The sequence below is a fragment of the Epargyreus clarus genome, unplaced genomic scaffold (assembly GCF_041222505.1).
Source record: "Epargyreus clarus isolate Ecla_fem2 unplaced genomic scaffold, WU_Ecla_fem_2.2 ptg000007l, whole genome shotgun sequence".
In the NCBI taxonomy this organism is placed as follows: Eukaryota; Metazoa; Arthropoda; class Insecta; order Lepidoptera; family Hesperiidae; genus Epargyreus; species Epargyreus clarus.
In genome coordinates this window covers 26226261-26250199 of record NW_027332215.1, presented here as the reverse complement: position 1 = coordinate 26250199, position 23939 = coordinate 26226261, and the positions used below count along the sequence as shown (strand labels likewise).

General features: G+C 34.9%; 3 protein-coding genes across 3 annotated transcripts in view; 1 reads left to right on the top strand and 2 right to left on the bottom strand.

The window, feature by feature from the left end:
• Window positions 1-31: 31 nt before the first annotated feature.
• On the bottom strand, window positions 32-2807 carry LOC140743812 (uncharacterized). Its single transcript, XM_073075400.1, has 7 exons — window positions 2799-2807; window positions 2550-2642; window positions 2365-2452; window positions 1026-1145; window positions 832-947; window positions 581-716; window positions 32-180 (listed from the first exon to the last, which is right to left on the bottom strand). The coding sequence occupies exons 1-7, from the start codon at window positions 2799-2801 to the stop codon at window positions 32-34; spliced, it is 705 nt and encodes a 234-aa protein (XP_072931501.1). The 5' UTR covers window positions 2802-2807.
• A 2258-nt stretch (window positions 2808-5065) lies between these two features.
• On the top strand, window positions 5066-16623 carry LOC140743743 (E3 ubiquitin-protein ligase UHRF1). Its single transcript, XM_073075292.1, has 16 exons — window positions 5066-5328; window positions 7057-7225; window positions 7368-7731; window positions 8419-8556; window positions 8726-8928; window positions 9167-9267; window positions 9483-9690; window positions 9921-10009; window positions 10091-10175; window positions 10405-10531; window positions 11144-11290; window positions 11477-11615; window positions 11770-11959; window positions 12042-12268; window positions 12432-12530; window positions 13025-16623. The coding sequence occupies exons 1-16, from the start codon at window positions 5179-5181 to the stop codon at window positions 13169-13171; spliced, it is 2583 nt and encodes an 860-aa protein (XP_072931393.1). The 5' UTR covers window positions 5066-5178; the 3' UTR covers window positions 13172-16623.
• Window positions 16624-16786: 163 nt separating this feature from the next.
• The window catches only part of LOC140743745 (proton-coupled amino acid transporter-like protein acs), a 58683-nt gene continuing 51530 nt past the window's right edge, over window positions 16787-23939 (bottom strand). Inside the window, exons 4-8 of the mRNA XM_073075293.1 lie at window positions 21345-21617; window positions 19707-20067; window positions 19301-19482; window positions 18838-19013; window positions 16787-18757 (exon numbers count right to left, since the gene is read on the bottom strand). Coding sequence (XP_072931394.1) covers window positions 18444-18757; window positions 18838-19013; window positions 19301-19482; window positions 19707-20067; window positions 21345-21617 — 1306 coding nt within the window. The 3' untranslated portion in view covers window positions 16787-18443. The remainder of the gene's footprint in view (window positions 18758-18837; window positions 19014-19300; window positions 19483-19706; window positions 20068-21344; window positions 21618-23939) is intronic.

The window sequence follows — 23939 nt, the reverse complement described above, 5'->3', positions numbered from 1 at the left end:
TTCCCATGTGTATTTTAAAATAAATAAGTTATTATTTAAACAATTTAGGACTTATTTCTGGGTCCGGATCCGGATAATATTGCAATAAATCTGCTACTGGAGCTTCTTGATCTTCATAAAAATCGCACGCTAATAAATACTCCCTTTTTGAATAATCGTCTCCCTTACAAAACATTTCACCTGGAATTGCAGCAAATTAGAAGTTTTCAATTAAATTCAATTTCTTCAAAATTAAATGGGAAACTATAAATTACATCTACTTTTGCAGTTCATGTTGACCGATCTTAGAATTTATCATGATAGGATTTTGTAGGTGGTAGAACCCTCTGTGGTGTGGTCTGTGGCTAAGTGTGGTAAGGCAGATATATTTATTCGAGACATTCCATCTTAGTATTCAGGGGTAGCGGCGCATTTGTAGGCGACTTCAGGTTGGAATCTAATCTTACTTAGAGTTGATTACAGATGTCCATGGGCGACAGTAGCCACTTACGATCAGGTGGACTAACTGGATGATGCTCGTCTGCTACTCTTATATTAAAAAAATACTGATAATTCATAAGATTTTTTTGAAAAATGTTACCCTCGATATCCATGACGTGAACGGGGCTTTTTGACTCCAGAGCCCCCACACAATAGTGTTCTTCTGTTAAATCTGGATGCCAATACATTATAGCATCTCTACAGGATGTTCCAGCTATAGGAAGAAGTATTCTGTCCTGCATATAAAATAGCATTTCATTATATTGTTGAAAATATTTAAAAGGTAAAGATTCTTTACTTAAGTAAACTAAAAAACTTGTACTTAAGTAAAAAAAAATGCATAAACGGTACCTTGCAAATAATTTTATTGTTAACTATAGGTTCCTTTACTTCTCCTGTACAGAAAAATTTCCTCTTTTTCCTCATGATTACTGTACTCACTTCTAATACTGTTTTGATACTATTACCTGGTAACAATATTACAAAATTAAGAGAAAAGAATTAGTGCTGCTATAGACATCATTCATTTGAAATATTATTGTTACCTTTTTCACCATTTATTGCTTCAAGTTCTCTCATTCCTCTGACCTGAGTTTCTCTACTGTTTTGTTGTTTCATGTAAGAAGCGAGTCTACTCATAGCCTGTACAAACTCATCGATTGGACCTATTTTAATAAAATGTCTTTATTAGTAATAATAATAAATGAACAATATAGAGAAAAAATATATGTACCCAGCTCACACGATGCAGTAAACATCAGAAAAATACATAACGGACTGAGATAATAATTTCGCTCTAAGCATACTGATTTCACTAAATAAATACGACGACACGAACGTATTTAACCAATGACATATTGCTGTGCTAACACAATTTATAAAAGACTAGCTGTGCCCCGCGATTTAATGCACCTGTGTTAAAAAGAAATGTAATTCTTACTAATATCATAAATACGAAAGTAACTCTGTCTGTCTGTCTGACTGGTTGTCTCTTCTTCACGCCTAAACCACTGAAACGATTTTAATGAAATTTTGTACAAAGATAGTCTGAGACCCGAGAAAGAACATAGGATAGTTTTTATGTCGGAAATCCCACGGGAACTAGGGATAGCGATCTAAGATCGATTAATCGGAGGATCGATCTTTTGGACCAAAAAAATCTTTTATTTGATCGATATTAGTAAGGATTGAATCGTGAATTTTGCATATGATCAAGTAATGATCTTTAGCAAAGTTGATGTCCATGAGCCCACGAAGGTTTGGGAGTTAGTAACACCAATTTTCGACAGATGGCACCACTGTCAATCCAATGAAGGTACAAATTTTCTGTTTTAAGTATGTCATATTATTTCTTTAAAATGCGGGCGAAGCCGCGGGCACTACTAGTAATGTCATATACGAAAAAAATTGTCAAGACCCTTATTTAATTTCATCATCATCATATGATCATCATCAACAACCAAATGCTGCTGGGCACGGGTCTCCTTTCAGAATGAGAAGGATTATTCCATTGTCCACCGCGCTGACCAAGTGCAATTTTGGTAGACTTCACATACCTTTCAGATTTTTTTATAAATCTTAGGTATGCAGGTTTCCTCACGATGTTTCTCTTCACCATTTTAAGTACGTAATAATTAATTTCTAATACGCACATAACTTTGACAAATCAGAGGTGCGTGCCTGGGATTTGTTCCTCGATCGAGAGGCCACGTTCACGACTTCCGTCGAATGGGATAAAAAGCATCCTGGTTCTAAGCTCCATCAATTTTCAGCCAAATCGATTCAGCTGACTTGTAAATAGTGTAACTAACATGACTTTCTTTTATATTTATAGGTTTATAGGTTAAGGAAGTAAATAACAAAATAAATTAATGTTTCCGTAACCTGTTCCGAAACTCCCTCCATCAAGATAATTTAAAAATTGGTAAAATCTTAATGCTTCGTCTGATTCTATTTCATCCATAACTGGTCTCTGAAATTATCAGATAAACATGGTAGATTTTTCTTAATGAAAATCAAAAATATTTCATTTAAAGATATAATTAACGAATATAATCATTGAAACTTACAAATTTTCCGCTCCATGCTCCCACATCTGAATACAAAGAATTTACTCTGCTAGGCAGCCAATCTAAGGACGAACGAGCAACTAAAACGGGATGCTACAAATAAGATACAAAATATTCATTATTATTGAATCAAGTAAATATTTGGTACAAATTGGTTCGGCATATGAACGATCAATCTTACGATTTACGATGTTACTTAGAAGAATAACATTTAACTAGAAGCTACTTTTCAATTCCATTTTAACTTACCATTGATGCTAATCTTGAATCAACGGAATAGCTAGAAATTAGTTGAGAGAATAATATAAAATAAATAGTATTCATCTTATATCGTACAAGATTTCAAGCGGAACTGAAGTAAGTTCTTTCGTGTAATTAATAACATTCGTATAGCAATTAAGAACAATCGTTATTTTGATTGTTATTGGTTAGTTATGATTATTCCTTCAATTTTAATAGTTTATTAAACCTGAATCTAGAAAAATATTACATATTGTGAATATTTATTGTACAAAAATATGTAATTGTTATGGTACGAACAATTTCTTTTTTATTTTTTTCATTGTTTAACCTATCGATTAGGCAGACGTACTGCCTGATGGAAAGTATTCAACGCCGCCTATGGACATTTGCAACGCCAGAGGAGTCGCCAATGCATCGCCGGCATTGTATGAGTGCTCTTTTTGCACATTTTTTGAAAAGCCCCATGTATAGCGCTCCGGGAATACCTCAAGAGGAAGCGCATTCCACTTCTGAAAGTGGTGGAAAGAACCCTTCGTGGTTCGACTTCGGCGGCACCACCTCCACACCTATTTCTGCCTAATAACAGCAGTGTCAGGGCCTGCTGTGTTCCGTTTTGAAGGGTGTGGTAAGGGAAACATACTTTTCCGAGGCGTTCCAACTTAGTCCTCAGGGGTAGCGGCGCATCTGTGGCCGACCTCAGGTAGAAATATCTAATCCCATCTGGGGTTGATTACAGATATCCATGGGCGGTAGTAGCCACTTACTATCAGGTGGACTGCATGTTCGTCTCCTACTCCTATATTATAACAAAAAAAAAATCTTACACGTTCGCGGCAAGAACGTCCATGCAAACCGATCCGTGGAAGACCGCCACGAGTCCTGTTGGTGCGGATGTGTGTGGATGGAACTTCATTCCTTCCTTCCTTCCTTAATTCCTTGGGCAAGTGGTGCGATGGAGGAATGGTGACGAAGGCGCCAGGTCAAATAGTTCCTCGGAACACTCACCATTGTAAAGTCGGTAGAACACACAAAGGGAACCCATGTCCCTCCGCAAACGTAAAGGATCTAACCGATCGGAGATCATCGGGTCGTTGACGATTCAGACCGCGCGTTTCTGCACGGAGTCAAGTGGATTAAGTTGGTGTTGGAGATCCCCTGTCCAGATATGGAAGCAGTACTCCATGTGGGGTCTCACTAGCGCCTTATAAAGCAGAAGGAGTTGCCCCGCACTGAAGTACCGCTTCGCTCTGTTCAAGACGCCCAGCTTCATTGATGCCAAGTTGGCCTTAATGTCCAAATGACCCCGGTGCTGCACGTCACACAATATGTCAACTCCCAGGATCCTCACACTTTTACCAATGGTGAGCGGAATCCAAAATAAAAAATTGGGTAAAAATTTAAAATGTTACGATGAAAAGGCACTTTTACTCGATTGTACCTTTTCACTGTAAATAATTAGATTAAATACATATAGTAAATATTAGAATTAGTTCGTAATATTTATATTTTATACTTTTTGATGTGTATTTTATTATGTCCCTGCAGTGGTATTGTATAATATATAATATACTGATAATGTATAATTGTTAGAAATAAATAATAGGGGTAAATAGATAGGGCATAACTGCCAGTAGTGACTTTTCTTTCTAAATTAATTGCTAAAGTATTCGTAGAAAAAAATAACCACAATTGCCACATAAGTCTTTTATATTTAACGTCAGTTAACGTCTGTTCAATTAAATGTATTAAAAATGAAAAGGTGAAATAACAATCATATCTTTCAATATGCCCTTTTATTGTAATAAAACTTAAAAAATGGTGCAGTTGTGCCCTTTAAGCTTATGCTATCACTGTTAATTTTGTAGCTAAAAATCCACAAAAAATCAGGCATATTCCGATTCCGAATATAATAGAATTTACCAATAAATTTCAGTTGTGCCTTTTTTCGGTAATACGGCAGAATACCAAAGAATAAAAGATATTATCTCTCTCTGGCTGTCTCTGTGCATTATTTGCCGGATTTATGCAATATAATGGCTAAGCACCAGTTTTACGACATTCATTTTGTCATGGATTACACAAAAAAGAAATCATTTTAAATTAAAACCCTGCGAAGGTATTTTTGGTCGTACGACTATTGTTTGTAGAATTTGTTGAAAAAGTTTAATTATCTGTGTAAACACTTTGTGATATCGAGTTTTCATTAACTGTGGCTTTGAGTTTTATCTGTGAAGATTTGTGTCATTTTCACCATAATTCGCGCCAATTTCTACGTCTGTTTTATGAAAATCCAAACCGTTCAACATAGACCATTGAACAAATTTTATTTAAGAATTATTGATGATAGATAGAGATAATTAAAAGTGAATTCTAGTTTTATTTCATCATGTACGTACGCGTAAGAGTGTTCGGCGAACCAGATAAGATAGTATTTGTGGAGTCCAAACTTACTAAGATAGAGCAGCTTCGCAGGATAATAAAAGAAAAGTTCAGCATACAACCTAAGTTACAACGCCTTTTTTATGGCGGAAAACTGGTAAGAAGAAAATATTTTCAATTATTATGCTTTGATGTTGGTATCTGAAAATATTACCTAGCACTATTTGCTGAAGTTGTACAGAATACAGTTTGGTTTTAACTTTCGTTGGAGTTCTCGGAACCACTGCCACGGCCTTGGATATGCAATACGTATCAACAATAGTGAGATTATCTCTTTTAATGGGGTTAAATATTTACAGATTCGACCTTATACCTATATATAAATAGTAGTTCCTTCGGCTGTGGGTGGTGGTACAGGGTATAGAGTATGTTAGATAGACGCATGGTCTATTTCAAGTCACTCCATATCAATATTTAAATTATAACGGATATTTTGATTAGTCTTCAATACAATTGATAATAATTTTTATTGCATAATCTAAAACTAATTGACAAACTACAAATGACCTGTGTTTGTGCAAACTTAGATTTAATTCAGTATCCTTATTGTGTACATTGTATACCTTGGCCACATGTATGGTATAATATCCATTTCTTAAATGTGAACCAGTAAACAATGATATCGAGAATATCAAATTATTGGCCATTAAATAATTATAGCATTAGACTATACAGTAATACCTTGATTATAGGTTAACTGCACGCACACTATTAATCAATTAATGTAAATGTTTGCATTTTTTGCACAGAGTAAATGTATTGTTGTAGGTGAAATCTTGCTATGCAATGTCATTTATATGTGAAGTGACTCTGACTTCTGTGAATTTGACTTAAGGCCTTAGTCCTCTCTAGGAGCCGAAAAATATAAGTGTTTTGAGGATTTTTTTCAGAAATATTATAAAATAAATCAGAATTACTAAAACAGGATGTTTTATATAACTCAGTGACTGCTTAATATATTTTTGTTCAAAACAATTCATAGTGACATAGTGGCTGTGCAGTGATTTTACCATGACGTCTCCTTGTCTTTAAGGGTTCACGGCCAGACTAACAGCTCCCGTATTATTAATTATAATAAACCAATTTTTTTTCGATTATATATAATAACTGCTAGAGCAGTACGTAGGATTGATTTCTGATATATTGATTTTTGGCCATATGGCGCGCTTGACTTTCCACTTCAGAAAGTGAAAAATTCGCCAGATAATTGTTAATAACTAATGAATAATGCAAGATAAAAAAAATCCTATGTACTTCCATATACTGTATTGACAAAGGTATATTCAAAGTTTCAAATCGGAAAATTGTTTCAATTTTGAGCCCGGCCAACTCAAAAAATGCAGATTTGAGATAAATTTAAAGTTATGAGTAGTAGAGAATCATAAATAATTTTGTGATACCTTCAATCGGTGATGCTTGCACCATACAATTGGCCTTCTAGATTATCATCCTGCTCTTTTATTGCGTTGCATTTTGACAAGGCCAAACTCGTTAGCCTAGCTAGGAATATTTTGAATAACTTCTGCCATAAACCTGCTCGCAACTCGCTGCAGACCTGATGGTCTTGTACGAAAATACGAAAATGGAGTACTTACAGGTTTTTCCCAGACATAATATTTTGTGGCATAATTAAACAGTAGCATTTGGTGTAAAAAAAATAAAAATACGAATTTTCGAAAATTCTAGAGTGCCTAAGGCCTTAAGCGATTATTTTTTAGTCTCACTTATTGCATACATAAGATGTGATTGTATAATAAAATATATCACTATCAGACACTATTTATCTTCAAGCGTCCTCATGATACATCTATATTGTTATTTTCAGTTAGAGAATGGATATACTTTCCACGATTATAACATTAAACTCAATGATGTTATTCAACTCATTGTTAAAGTACAACCAGATGATGGGACCACGACAGACAAGGTTCCTGAAATTAGTGAGGAGAAGAAAGTTGAAGATGATAGTGATAATAAAGAAAAAATGTATACAGGTAGAACTTACATATTTTTATTGACCTACTTCGAAAAAAAGAACATAAAGACTTTTAATATCATACTTTTGTAGGTAATTTATGGTAACAGCTAATCTTTAAAATCTCTATAAACTTTTCATAATGAAATTTTCATTTATAGATGCCGAAAGTACTTTATATGCCATTGGAGACTTAATAGATACAAGAGACAGTGAAAGTGGTGCGTGGTTAGAAGCAAAGATAGTTAGAATAGTACTTAATCCTAATGCTGAAAAGGAAATTACCACCTTTAAAACTGACCTCGACAATGAAAATGGCTCAGAGCAAAGTGGCAACAAAGAAAATGATGTAACCAGTTCCACCGATGGACCTATAAGTGAGAGTCCAAAAATAAAGCCAAATGGAATAGCCAAGCATTTTAGTAAGACACCAAAGTCCAAAAAACAAACCACCAAAGAAAGTGTTACCAGGAAATCATTGATAACAGATGAAAACTTGCTATTTAAAGTACAATTAGATACTGAGTTAGTATATTTTTATGATGACTAATATGGGATAAAGGATTTTTTTAACTGTTTCTCTTAACACTTTTCATTATTGGTAAGCTAAATGAATACTAACTGTGTGACATATTTTTTATCTAATATGTTCAGTGATTATGTGTTTATGGGTCAGTAATATGCATGCAAAAGTTGCACACTAGTGGAGCCGAGCTAAATGCACCATTGTTAAATACAATTTATCCCTTTCTTGTGTTTGTCTTTGATATTAGAGTTTTTAGTTTAATATGAGTCACATATTTTTTCAAAAAACCACCTAATTATTATGAATTTCATTACCTGTAATTAAAACAATTGTCCATGATCACTTATGTATTTAAATTGATACAAAATTCATGAATACAGTATGGAAATTTTATTGTAAATTTCATGATTAACATTCCATTATATGTTAGTTGCGACTGTTAACTATTATGTTTTAGTGCAGTGAAAATGCATGTATTTAACTATGTATTTATTTGAGTATGCATGTAATTAACAAATAATCATATAATAGAAACATCCCTACATTACACTATTAGCTGTAATTAAACAGTTAGTCAATAAAGTTTAAAACATATTGACCGTATTAATTTTGCACCTTTTCCTTCATTTTTACGGGAGAGTGTGTTTGGTACCTTTTAAATTGTAACCTTTTTGTATCTCTTTTAGTGATGAAAATGACCTGTATTGTAAACTTAAAGATATAAGGCCCAGGGCACGAACTACAGTTGATGTTAGCGATTTAAACACAGGACAAACTTATATGATTAATCATAATATTGAGGAACCGTTACAAAAAGGTAGTTGGTAAGTACAATAACTTGCTACAGTATCTAGAAATTAATGTAATTAACATTCATAAAACATGACAAGTTCTATTTTGTGTAGGCTAGCTAGATGGAACTATTTAATCGCACTTGATTTTTCATAAAAGTAGTGTATTTTGAAATAACACAATTAAATTCCTATTTTTCAGGTATGATTTTAAAGTCGACAAGATATTAAAGATAAGGAATGGATACAATTTACTTGGCACATTGTACTTAGGATCAGATGCAATACCTCAACATGATACCACGGTCAGAGTGCATGATAAAATATTTTTAATAGAAGATGTAGTACCATTACAGTTGAGGACAGATGAATACAACAAGAAAATGTGTACTATACCAGATAAGAGTGAGTTTCTTTATATAGTACAGTTTTTCCTATTGTTTGTAAGCAGCTATGTAAGAATTTATAGCATTTTACTGTATGAACTACTAATCTATGGTATGAATGAGTATATTTTATTTGCTGGAAGCTTATATTAAGCTATCATTGAGTATCAGTCATATCATTGTTTGCTGATCTACTTGTCAAAATATCAAAGAAACTGAGTGTAATGTACATTTTAGTTAGCATGCTTCACTTTCAGGGTCTCGACCGTTAAACTGTTTGACGTGTCGCGACGATTTTGACGTAGGCTGTAAAGACTGCGGCTGCTACTTATGTTCTGGCAAAGAAGACGATGGAAGTGTAAGTACATTATGTATACACATGGAGAACTTTACATATATATAAGTTTGTAAATATACAATTGGTTATACCTGCGTAATGCTCTTGAATTTTTATTTATTTATCTCATGTGTGTACTTTAAAATATAAACATGAGTCAGTTACCTTATTATTGAAAGTTTATAATTATGCTTGTACCATATTAGTTAAAGTTTTCGACAATTGTTACGTTACAGATACTGTTATGCGACGAATGCAATAATGGTTTCCACATGAAATGCCTTTCGCCGCCGTTGACACAAGTGCCTGAAGGAGACTGGTACTGTCCCTCATGCAAAAGGGACCCTAATGACGTCATAGCTCCAGGCGCTGCTAAGCAAATTAAGAAAAGTACAAAAAGTGCAAAAAGCGAGAGGGACTGGGGACGAGGGATGGCTTGTGTTGGTGAGTTGTGTAATTCTTACTATGCAAATACCATATAATAGTATAAGGGCCAAAACAACTACATCTGTCACTTTATTTTGCATTCAAATAAAAATTAGTTCCTTACAGTCTAATTACCATAATATGGCTGTAGAACAAAAGTTTTAATTACTCATAAAAAGAAATATGTATAAAATGTCCTAAATATTCAAAAGCATACACTTGTTATTAACTTTTTGTACAATTCACAGGTAAAACAAAAACATGCGCAATGCCACCCAATCATTTCGGACCGATTCCAGGGATAGAGGTCGGCATGCGCTGGCGATTTAGGATACAGGTGAATATTTATGTAAAACGTGTTGCAGATAATAATTATAACAGTAAAATACTTTATTAATAAAAGTGTTTTTGTATTTAGCTTTCAGAATCAGGTGTGCACAGACCGCCAGTTTCGGGCATACATGGTCGAGATGTGGAAGGCGCTTACAGCATTGTGTTATCTGGTTAGTAGTAAACATATGGGCATATGTAAATAAATTTAAGTATTATAAATCTGCATTTTGTAGACCATGCGGGACATAGCTTCTCCTTATTGGTATCGGTCAACCAACTCAATGCACACTGAACCCAACAGTTTCCTGCTGTCTAGTTAAGGTTATTAATTCGCACTGTTTTATTGTTAGTTGAGATAATTTAACATATCAATTTACTGACACTAAATATGTGTTACAGGTGGTTACGAAGACGATGTGGATCGCGGTGATGAGTTTACATATACGGGAAGCGGTGGTCGGGATCTATCGGGCAACAAGAGGACTGCCGAACAATCCTACGACCAGACGCTCACGAGAGAAAACAAGTCAGTTATTATACCTTAGTACTTATTAAAATAATTAATCTTATCTTAACCGGTCTTTTATCTGTCTGTAATATTGAAGTTGAATAGTACAATACTGGGGTCAATCCCTCGTGGCCATCCCCCAATCCTTTTTATCAGAGGGGCACTGGACTACACTGCCCCCATTCCGTCCCGTTATAATTACCAGGAAATGTTTAGCGATGTTCCAAATAAACTTTCTTCGGATTTGGATCAACTCCGCCCGCCCAGAAGAGAGAACTTCTCTCCGAAATGATCATCTTCCCAATTAATCAATCCCCCAACCGATGACACCACCAGTTTCAACCTTCCAGTGGGTTAGAGCACTGCTAGCACCTCTTTTTCTCCACTAAGATGTCGCCACCCGACGTCGGTTGTGGAGTCCCCGAGGACCAAAGCCTGTAAGGGGGTGTTTAGTGGGTAGGCATCCCTTATAAAGGTCATATTTCATTTTCCTCCCACCATATTGATGTAACTCTATATATTAACGTGCCTTTACACTAGAACCGTTACCTTAAATTGATTTCTAATAGTTATTTTGCTTTTATTCTTATTAAATAATTCACATGAGTTTTCTTATTGTGATTTCCTTAGAGCTTTAGCACGCAATTGTGCCGTGAAATTGAACGAGTCTGGGGCGGATGCGGGCGACGACTGGAAGGAAGGCAAGCCGGTGCGAGTTGCTAGATCCTATAAAATGTTGAAGCACTTCCCTAAATATGCGCCTAAGGAAGGATTGCGGTTAGTTTTTTAAATTGAAATGTTAATTTTACAAATCTAAGTACTGTGTTTTTTACCTAATTATAACAATAGGCAAGAGAAAAGTTAACTATTTTTGTGTTATATTCTACAGAAATTTGAATAATAGCGAAAGTATAAGCCATAAACATTTTTAATCGTTTTTTCATTTTAATTCAATGATTTCAGTTATGACGGCATCTACAAAGTGGTGAAGTACTATCAAGAGAAGGGTTTGTCAGGGTATCGTGTGTGGAAGTATTTACTGAGGCGGGATGATCCTGCTCCAGCACCGTGGGAGTCTGGCGCAAAACAGTATCCCATTATTGTATGTATAATATATTTAATAATGAATAGATTTAAAAATGGCTCTTTTTATTTGTAGAAGTAACTAATTAACTGCAATTTCCATATACAGAGAATTAATCGTTGTGTCATCACGATAAAATGTTAAAGTGCCATGTAAAAATATTTTTCCGCAGTACCCAGATGGTTACCTAGAAGCAGAAGCAGAGAAGAAAGTGCTTAAAGAGAAGAACAACGCCAAAACCACGAAAGGCGGTAGAAAGAGGGCTTTGCAGGAAAGTAACGTGCCCAGTGAATCTGACGACTCTCTCCCGGCCAAGAAACTAAAGACAGAAGTTAAAAAGAGCGACATTACACCTGCAAAAAGTAAAGGACAACATTACTACGCACTAATATTTGGTTTCTTAATAGTTTTCGTTATTTTATAAAGTTTTTTATGTTGTTACAGCATCTAAAAAAGTTACTAGAGGAAGTCAGAATACGAAAATTGCTGACATGATAAAAAATCAAAAGAGCAAGAGTCCTAAAGACAAATCGCCACTGAAAAGTGAACAGAGCAAGGAGAATAGCAACAGCGCACTCGGCGCCGACGAGATTGGTGCCATTAAGGCTGACACAATTAACTCTAAACTATGGGATGAATGTCTTGAGGTCTGCGAAAGGAAGACCAAGCAGGTATCATTTCCCTTCACATCATAGTCATAAATAAACTAGTAGTTTGTTGTTAAGCCTGGCCTAAAACCTTTTTTAGAGAAACTTTGTATCAATCTTGTCGTGGTTCACTATTTATAGTATTTATTACTTCAGTCTTAAGAATTTTAAAAACTTATTTTTACAGGATTTCATTGAGCATGTGACAGAAGTTTTCCGATGCATTATTTGTCAAGGAGTTGCTGTAAATCCAGTCACTACACCTTGCTTGCACAACTTCTGTTTGGTAGGTTCACATGTACATTATTTTATTACTACTTCTTTGATCAGTATCTCTTCATGGAACTGTTTCACTTGCTTTCTACCTATATTTGCACATGAATACAATATAAAATTAACAATAATCCCATCCGTTGGATAGATTACAGCATACTTATAATCTACCAGTTTCAAAAATTAGATTTATTATGTGAAGGTGGTAGAACCCTTTGTGATTCGACTCCGGCGGCACCACCGACACACCTATTTCTACTTAATAACAGCAGTGCGCCGCTGCTGTGTTCCACTTTGAAGGGTTCCAGCTTAGTCCTCAGGGGTAGCGGCGCATCTGTGGCCGACCTCGGGTAGGAATATCTAATCCTATCTGGGGTTGATTACAGATGTCCATGAGCGACACTATTCACTTACCATCAGGTGGACTGCTGGAAAAAAATATTTTAAGTAGATTTCGCTTGGAATTGATACAATCACTTAGTTAATGAATTAACATTTATATTTCAGTCTTGCATTAAGCTCGCTTTTGAGAGAACAGAGTCTCAGAAATGTCCGTACTGCCGCAACATCTTGATCAAGGAAGACTTGCAGACTAATGAAAAATTGCGGACCGCTCTCCGGGCGATTCTAGCAGGCTATGACGCCAGGAAGTAAATGACGGCGGGGCCGTGGCAACACGTTTTAATGCTATCGTCGGCGAGGGCTCTAAGGTGGGTTAGAAATAAGGCGATTACGCATTTATATCATGGTTGTACAAGTAACATCAAAACTTGTTATTATTCATACTTCATACATATCAATTAAATTATTATTTTACATTTAAAAAGATAATTTTAGACTATTTTTAACAAACTTTTAATAAAATAACTTAAACATTGCGAGAATTTTCATTTTCGAGTGGAGATGAATAAGCCATCAGTATGATCATGATATAAGGTAGGAAAATGGAACAGTAAGGTACAAATACAGCAATTGCGTATGTAATCTGTGATTAATTAGTAAGTACATAAAATATTTACTAATATAGTAAATTCTAAGTGCAATTAAAACGCAATATGTTATTGGATGTTTAGTTAGCAAAATGTAACTTAATTGCTTTGTACGTTGTTTTCCTTAGTTTCATTATGTATTTAAAGCAGTAGTGAATATATCTTTTTGTGGTCATTATCACTACATGCGTTATAAAAGAGTGCAGTCCGACCACACTTTGTCTTGGTAAACGTAATATTTGACTGTACGCATTATTGATTAAACGTCCCTATGGCATGATTAGTTTTATATAGCAATCATGAAGACACATTGTCCTGCTTATCAATTATCGGACGACGCTCTTGCTCTGAATTATGTTGTACTTCTTGATGTGCCTTACTAATTACACTTTTCATTATATCTATTACTGTTTCTTTCATATTACCCTAATTATGTCTTACTATATTAGCTTTAAGAATTATAAATTACATAATTATGCTCACAAGTGTTATTTCTTTATTTTATTATAATTTTAATGAAATAGAATAGTCAATGCTTGAGATAAAATATAAATAAACGTGTATTGCTTAAATATTATCTGATTCTGATCATATTGCATGTATTTTTAGATATGGATCGTGTAAAGCGAATTGTTTGCCAGCTGAATGCTCTAGCGATTATAATGCGATGTGTTTAAAGGCATGATTAAGCGATTATGTGTAATAGTTTAAGGCGCCAAATGTTCCTACCTCAGCAGCGTTAAAGCTTGTTCGTAACTTGTTATATGGCTTATTAAATATGTAAGACACTGTAATATATTTGCTACAAACTTGTCAGCTATTTATGTTAACTAACTTACTATATTTGTGCCGTCGTAAGGAAAACGGACACAACTAACATTTTTTGAAATATTATATTTGGAATCAGAAAGAAAAAATTGCACATTTTTTCGAACAAGGTAAACAGAAATACAATAACCATAAAGGGCACAACAGACAGGATTTTTATGTTTTTGTATGTGAAAAGATCACATCTCAAAGATTTTTTACCTCTGTACTGTTAGTTAAATTAATTGAAAAGACAACTATGTTACGTTAAATATTAAAGGACTATATAATATGTGGCAAATGTGCTCTTTTATTAAATATTTACCAATACTAAACCTTATTATTATTAAGATAAGTCACAACTATCAGTTATGCGTTTACATCCAATCACGCATGGTAATATTAAATTTCAATCTTGTAATTCAATTACGTTTTAAAATTCGTTAAAATGCAACTATTTTCATTTTAACATTTTGGAAAAAAATAGTATTGTGTATTTTACGCCAAAAACCAAAAAATGCTTTAAACTCGATTTTCCTAATACTTACAAAATGTTTGTTGTGCCCTTTTTTACTACGACGGCAGAGTAGTATATAGCGATATGTACCATAGAGTCTGAATCCAGCAGTCATATTAATTATCCTATTTGAAACTTAATAATTTCAGTGTCAAGTTGCTAACAGTCATAATGTGATATACGAGTAGCTGCTACTTGAAGTTCGCTACATTTGATCTTTTGGGCTCGCTTTACCTAATAAGTAAATTCTAATACTAATTTAAACTTTTGTAAGGATATAGAAAAGTCGTCATGTGACCTATTACCTTAGATCTATAACCTCTTCTCCTTTTTGTCTCACAAATAATTTACTATAAATGTTACTCTATAAGTCTGTACCACAAAATAAATTAAACTAAAATTTGGTATTATTAAACGTAATTTATCTAAGTTACATAACAGCTAACGCTTTTTGGGGATATTGTTTTCTATACATCATCTGGAATAAAATGTAAATCAAAATCCATGTCGGTGACTTAATTAATATTTAGTTTTGATTAAGTTTATGAGGAGTGCTATTGTAAAATGTTATATTGTAAAAAAATAATGTCCAACAAGAGACCTGTGGTGATTCCTAGAAATAAACTTTTAAACAAGTAGATTGAACTCGCTTGTGGTACAAGTACTAGCGTTGCGCATTATAATATGTACATTAAATATGTGTTCAATATATAAAATTATATTGGTTTCTTGGCCTAATTTCGGTCGTTTTACATATTACCTATAACTGTTACATCATAACATCGTCGAGAAATCACTATGTGGAAGTCCGTATACTTGAATGTTTCGAAATTAAAATGTTATTTTCGGCTTTTAATATGTATTGTAACAATCATGTTTAGGCAGAATTAAACCTTGTATATTGGTTTTATCATATATTGCATTGACAGTCCCCGAAACTGATGTAAGGAATCCACTTTGTTGTGAAAGGTGGCTGTTCAGAGCACAGGTGAGGCATTCCAACTAGACGTTGAGGGCTGCGATGCATTAGTGTCTGATCTAGGAGACTACTCGCAGTGCTATCTTGCGATTGGCTATGAGCTGCTGTGTTCACTCACACTTAAATTTTATTGCTTACATTTAAAACTTTATTGTAAGAAATATGGAAGTACAAATTTAGCGAATTAAGTTGTGCCTTTGATATTTATTACTTAATAGGATTTTAACGATAAGATTTTAAAAGTAATGTTTCTAGTTATTTTTTAGTTAATTTTATATTAGAATATTATTGCCTTTATTCATAGTTTATCTAAGCATTCCAATTATTTTATATACTCAGCCGAAGCTAGTGTTATAAACGGTAGAAGTAGTATAACGAGTAATTTTAAAGGTTGTAGGCCAAAGTTACGTTAAAATGGTCATGGTTAAACAATGTACAACAGTTTAGTTTTAGTACAGCAGTTTTTGATAAATATGTTTTAATTATTCAATAATAAGGAATAGATCCTTACTACGCCGATGCTGCCGCCGTATGGAATGTTTGTAAATTAAACATTAATATCTCTTAGGTATTTACGGTAGTTCTAGTTAAAACTTTCCTGTGAGTTAACTTGGAGAAAATCTTTACACAGCTCTTGTTTATAAAAGTACGCTTTAAATATATGTTATTACGGTATTGTCTAAGTATTCAGTACAAGACACAATTGTTTCTAATTAAAACATATTATAATAATGTTATTATGTAAGTTTTACGAGCATGTGTAGTTATTGGGAATCTTTTGTTTTTGATAAAAATAATATTGTTTTAAAACCTACTCTGACTTTAATTTATGACATTTACTTAAGGATAACCTATAAGAACTACACACTATAACATATCGTATTATATTATTTGATTTTGAAATTTAACGCAAATCACCATAAAGTTTTATTTATTTGGCTGAAATTGGGTATTTGTAAGTAAATAAAAAACTCAAATGTTAGATTACGATTTAATAATGTGGGATTAGACCCCATAACATCGCTCTGAGCACAATATCACCGACGTGTAAAACACATCACAAAATAATCAGTTATACAACATAATTAACCAAAAATAAATTCCTAATAAATATATTTATAGCTATCAACATCACAGATTATATCCGTCGTGACCGGACGCTCGTTGGCAATTGCGGACAGCTCACTGGCCAATGGATCTTAATGCGGTCTTCTCTTGCACTAGAATATTATTACCATACTAGTCCCCCACATACGAGTACTTATTGAGACTAATACAATGGTAATTAAAGTAGCCTCTAAAAGAGAAGGTTTACGAATTGGCGACAGAAAAATTGATACTACTTTCAAATAGTTTTCAACGTTTATTAATTACGCGAACCATTGATTGAATCAAATAGCTGTTATCGAAAACGATATAGTATAATATATATTTTTAGTAACATGAACAAAGATGAAGTGAATGAACATAACATACATAGGTACTACGAATACATTGGCAGCTGCTATTTGTTTTAAACATATTTTTGTCCGGTCACATTTCCAAAACAATCATAAAATCATGTCGGTAACAAATTTAGCGAGGTCATACAATAGATAATTATGATTTATTATAATTTGCCTTAAACGACAATAAATTGTTCTGTGTTTACACATTATTGTTTATTGGCTAAATATTTGTACATTATTATGTTCTTATTGTACTTTTACCTTAGGTACTTACACTAACAAAATGCCATTCTTCACTTGACATAGTATCTCACTGTCATAGGATTGTAGGTTTCCATAATTTCTCTAGTAAAATTACTTAAACCTTATAAAAGTAATTATAAATATAATTTAGTAATTATGTAGATTGTATGTTGGCGCCCGGGGCAAGGTAGTTGTTGGTGTAGAAAAACCTTAATAAACGATAGTAGTGCAAATTGGTAACTTAATAATTTTTTCACTTTAGGTTTTCGTCAAAAGAATGTACTTATTCCAATTTTTTCACATAAATATTATATGAATGTATTTACTTCCTTGTCCTCACGCCGTACATGTCATTTTCTACTTAGTAATAATTAAAGTTCAATCACTCAACAATCATAAAATACATTTCTTAAAAATACATTTTAACTGTTGCACATAAAGCAGTTACATACCTACTTATAAAAATAATAATATTATACTTAAAAAACTAAAAACCACGCTAAAATCGCACAAGGGAAATGGTTAATCCTAATTCCTGACGATTCTGATGTGGAGAATGGGATAAAATTATTAAAATCGTGTATTGTCATCGGTTCTTGATGATTGTTCAAAATTTTGAATTAATCGGACCGTTCAAAGTGGGTAAAAATCGAGTTCAAAGATTCCGTTACATACATACATACAGGTCAAGCTAATAAAAGCGTGGTAAACACAAAATTATCAAATGTTATTCCTAAGTAAAAAGTAGGCATCTACATCTCCAGCTTCTGAGAAGCTCGCCTTTATAGTAAAAAGCACAGTTGTGACGCGACGCAAACCATGGAACTTCGAAGCTCGTCACTGAACTGACGATGTCCACCATATATGCCTACATTGTACTTAAAATTATGCCACGGACGGTTCTATAACATAATGGCACTGACACTATCCTGGCAGACCGGTTTCAAGGTGCGAAGGTGGTGTCGTTAGTGAAGGTGGCCTCAGTCGCATTCACGACGGGGTTGTAGGCGCCGCCGGAGAACTTCACGATGATGCCCTCGAGCGACGTCCAGGTGCCGACCACGAGCCCCAACACGCCGAAGATGACGACTATGGTGTTCTTGACGATCATGCGGATCCTCTCCGAACGGGACACGTAGTACCAATACGTGCAGCTCTGAATGAAGGCTGGGAAGGCCAGGCCGAGAGCCGAGAGGCACAGGGCACCGAAGAGAGAGATGAATAGGTCCAATTCGGGTACGGCCGCAGCTATTCCGACTGTAAAAAGTACTCTTTAGAAACAAATTCTCTTGCAAAGCAAATTTTAATTTATTTTGAAATACGCACGTGATACTCACATGTGACTAATACTATGATGGTCCTGAGCACGTACTCCCAGATCAGCCTGTGAGAGCTGTTGAGGAGGCGCTGCCCGACATACTCGTTCCACAGAATGTCGATAGCCACGTAGCAGGCGAGGCCGTGTGTGACGAAGATGGCGAAAGCTAGCAGGCACTGGACCACGCTAGCCAAACTGTAATTAAGTCGTAACTTTGGAGAGAGAGCAAATAAAGAGCTAAAATTTGTTATTGAGATTATTCTCATACTTCGGACATTCCATACAAAATAAGATCTTGATAGTTGATAAGAATTATCTACCTATTAATCATAGTAGGTACCTACGAGTATATAGGTAAATTGCTACGAAGGCTGCTTAAAAATTATAGCAAATATGATTTTGTTTTGTCCCCATTTATCTTTATAAAGAAAACCATGATATAAGTACCTGTCAAAAAAATTCAAGAAATTCATAATACTAACGTTTCAGTCTCAGAGGGCAAGTTAAGTGTGATACTGCCTTTCGAGTTGATCCCGTATTGCAGATAACCGAAAAGTCCCATTCCAACGTATAGTATGATGATGCTGATCATGGCACGGTTCAGGACTCCAAACTTGCCCACGAAGTCTTTGGGCGTCTTCATTTCATTCTCCAATGGCAAAATCTGCAAAAATCATTATAGATACTGTTACTCAAGATTTTCAGATACACATATTTTGTCTTATAAGTCAGCGTGTAGTCCAAAACTTTAAAAAGTATACTAATTTTACATTTAGTGCTCAAAATTTAATAAGCTAAATACGTGATTTTTATGATAGAAGATACAAGTCGAAAACTTTTAAACCAGCAGGTAATATAATTTAGCTTTTAAATTTTACAATAACTTACTACACCAATGGCTTCAAGCGCGAAGAGTACTGTTCCAAAGAAAAGTGGGAAGTCGCCGATTTTTCCAGCGGGAACTTTTCCTTCCAAGGTCGGTGTCTGTCTGAAGATATAGTACAGGATGATTGCAAAACTGACAATCGTGACTGCATTGGCGATCGCCGAGAACGGTGCTAAGTATTTTAGGTCCCGGACCCAGTTGATGAGAATCAGAGGAAGTAGGATCCAAAGCATCACTTCCATTACGGCCACGTGAATCCCGAATTGTTTGATCATCACGAATTGGATGTTCTCTGACACGAACACCACGTACACGCAGCAGGTACCAATCTGGTAGATGAGCAAGAAAGCGTTCACCACATGCCTGCAACAGAATGAGGAATGTAATAGTGCTAATATAATAGCCGTAGCTCGCGCCATTGACTGTCGCCGACTGTCGTCAGCGGTCGACGACCGGCCGCGGCGGACAGCCGACGACCATCACTGACGCTCGCGGCGTGTGTTGAGCCTTGTATTAACTGACTGTCGCTCGTGTGTTACCTCCTTAGTGTCACTTACAAGTTTACATTGTCTCAATCTGTTATTAAGTGACTAAGTGTACATATATAACTTTGTATGTGTATATTTATCACAGACATGATTAAGTAACAATAGGCTCCTGTTCTGTCATTACTATCATTTGAATCCTTATACTATCATTTGAAAGATACTGAAAGATACTGCAACACCCTTTATAAAAACTTCTTTTCAGACACATAAATGTTTTCTTAATTGCATTTTTTGTTTTGATTGTTTGATTTTATGGATATGATTGACTAAATGTGGTCGCTCAGTAATTTGATACTGCAACAGTGAAAAAGTATCTCGTTACTCTCCCGAGAGACCCAGAGACAAGATAATAATACTTCTATGAGGTAGAGTATATGCGTATTGAGAATGTCAAGAGAGTGGGGATCATAAATCGCGAATACATTTAATCGAGAAACCGACCATTATATATTACTGCATGATGCGTGCAGCGTGTCCGTGCCTTGAGCCCCGCTGACCTAGAGAGTGCGGGTTGCATTATGTGTGGTCCTAACTCATGGATTTTCACTTTATAACCTCCATTATAATCGGTGTACTGCAACTACTATATCGTATATTTGTCATTCCTTCGACAATTCTGAGAAATTACAGTTAATAATTTCCAATAGCGCGTTCCATAAGGTTGTAAATTAAGCGAGTAGAAATTGAAAGTATGTAGGTACTCCCACCTTAATGTATCTGAATGTAGTAGATAGTAGTACAATTAATGCAATACGATATATTTAATTGAAATTTAATCATATTCATTGTAGGTATTCATCAACATGGAAGATCATTAATTGAGTGAAACTGCGTATTATTCCTTCTACCAAGAATACCTACTATAAGACGAGAACTAATTGCATATATCAATAAGACACGTGACATTTAAACATTTTAATTTTTACGTATTGGTAGGCAAATACGTAAAAATATATATCTACCTAGTAATAATATTTAATTATAATGTGTAAAGGTTACCAAACCCACTTCTGTCTATGACTCCTCACATATCCAAAAACTTATAAGGTTTTAAAGTAAGATAAGATTGGTACTATAGAAAAGTTAACTCACGCAGCATAAGGCGCACAGGCCTTGCACCAGTCTGGTCCCTCTGAGAGTGCGGCTTCAGCGGCCGCCGTGTACGTCAATGATGGCACTTTCCGCCTCTTGCACAGCACGTAGCACGAATCTATGAGCACGTGGATGCAGTAGGTGCACAGCACGCCGATCACGATGGTGCCGATGGCGCCCACCACGTAGCCGGACTTGGCAAACGCGTGCGGCATCGCCAGGATGCCGGTCCCTAAGCTGCCTTTCAACAAATGCAGCAACGTCTCAGTGTTTCTGGAAATGAATATTAATTTTTATTGTTAATGTTACTTTTCATAACTAAGTACAGACGGTTTGACTTTAATTCCTTGGAAGAATGTGAGATGTCTTGTGTGGGATGCTACTTGCGTTCACACAATGGCACCTTACCTTCTTCATCTTTCATTTAGGGCGGCTGGTGTTGTGGCTACCGACGCAGAAATACGCAAACTGCAGAAATATGCTAGTCTCAGTCGAGGCTAAATATTTCTGCTATTTGGCGTAGAAACGATAGGACCGTGGGGTTCTGACGCTCGATCTTTTTTAAATACCTTTCAAAGCGTCTGATAGAGTGCACCTCGAAATATAAATGAAAGGGCGTATTTATTTCCTATTTTGTCAAAAAGCACAAATTAAAAAAGAAAACCTCTTGTTTACTGACAAAATCATATCATATATACCTACCCAATTCCAAAAGTAGAATTTGCAAACAGATCACGGATTGGTCAGTCGGCAAGTCCTTAAAACACTTAAGTTGCCTTGTAACTTGCAAATCTTCCTTGGACATCGCTATGATCGCGTGTGAGTTGAATACGAACATTTCCATCAACTTATGAGTAATAGGATATATAAGGATTTGGATATTTTAGCAAAGAAAAAGAAAGTTACATAATAGGTACTTATCAAGATTTCTGCCAGTGCATCTATATAGGTAGGTTTAGAAATATATACTTAGTTGGTACCTATATAGTTATACTTAATTAACATTTTAATGCATTTGTTCATTATGATTAGAATAAATTTGACATTCGTTGAAAATTTACTTGTCGACTTTATTTGTGATTTCATCGTTATGGAAACGGGTCCTATAATATGCATGAGCCGCTGCGGCGATAATTACCTATAGGTACCCTAGAAGCGAATTACTCAGAGAGTATTCATTATGCGTGGTGGAGTCGTGTGACCTTGGCGGCCTGATCGAAACACGAAATGTTTATTGAAATTAACATTACATTAACACCTTTAGTTCTATGAGTAGATAACTTCTTGAGAATATTATGTGAATCAGAGCGGCGTAGGCATAAAAGCGAATTACATATTAGGTAAATTCGAAGTTTCCAATGTCGATAATCCAGGCATTGTCGAATATACTTAAATCTTTGGAACAATAACAATGCCTGGACCGGCGGGAAATAACATAAGCTCTAAATTACTACGCCGGAATGTCTCAAATGATGTTGGGAAAATCCTTGGTACAGTTAGTAGTAGTGTCTGATAAAAATAAAACAAACAATTGATGACGTCTTTAAAAACACATCCATTTCTTAAAGTACCCTGTGTAATTAACAATGGTTGTGTAAGTAATAATAGTGCCGATCGATTGACAATCGCAAATAGTAGCGTAGACTTGGCTGGGAATCTTAGATAAATCTAAGTACTTGTATATATTCTAGTATTTCCACCTACGTTAGTGTTTGTGAGTCTCTGGTGATTGTTAAATTAATTGTTTGAATATTCTCGGGCTGTTATTATTGGCTCATAGAGTCGAAGATAGACAATTCCTTTCATTATTGATTACCTATCTGGATATCGCTGTGTTAAAGTATACTGAGTTAAGGTATACAACAGGTAAATAGATCAGCGACGATTTTGTTATTTAACCTTTACATAAATATATCTTAAAATGGTTATAATTTAGCAGGAAAGTCCTTGAGTTCCCCACGTATGGGCTACTTGCTCAGTACTCAGGAAGAGGAAACGAGTGTTATTGAGGCCAACGGTTGAATCATCGGACAATGAGCTATAAATTTATGACACTTATGTAGGTATGTACCTGTATTCTTCAGGTCAAGGTACTGGTTGAAGTTTCACCGAAGGTCAAAATAAGATGCCTTGTAAAGAGTTTCTGAGAAAATTTATTCATTTCTGTATTATCGTAATTTTAAGTTCTATAAGGTTTCCAAAAAATAGTATGTTGCTTGGCAATTAGATAGGTATCAATTATCATCATCGAAACATTAAATCTTCAGTGTTCATAATATTTACTCCATAATGGTCAACCACCACACTGGGCTGGACGAGTGCCGATAATCATTTAACTAAACATACTTGAAGATGTCATGAAGGGGGAGGTGTATAGATTCCTTCTAGAGTAATTATTTGTCGTTAAAACAATGTATTAAATTCTACTTGATAAGTTTCTAAATGTAAATATTTTCGAAAAATCAGGAGCCCAGGATTTTAACTCTCGACCCCTATACTAGGACGCCAAATTATATCACCTCGCTATACCGTACCGTATTTCTTTATCTATAACTTAATCTACAGTAAAGCAAAGGTCATGCATATTTAATAAAG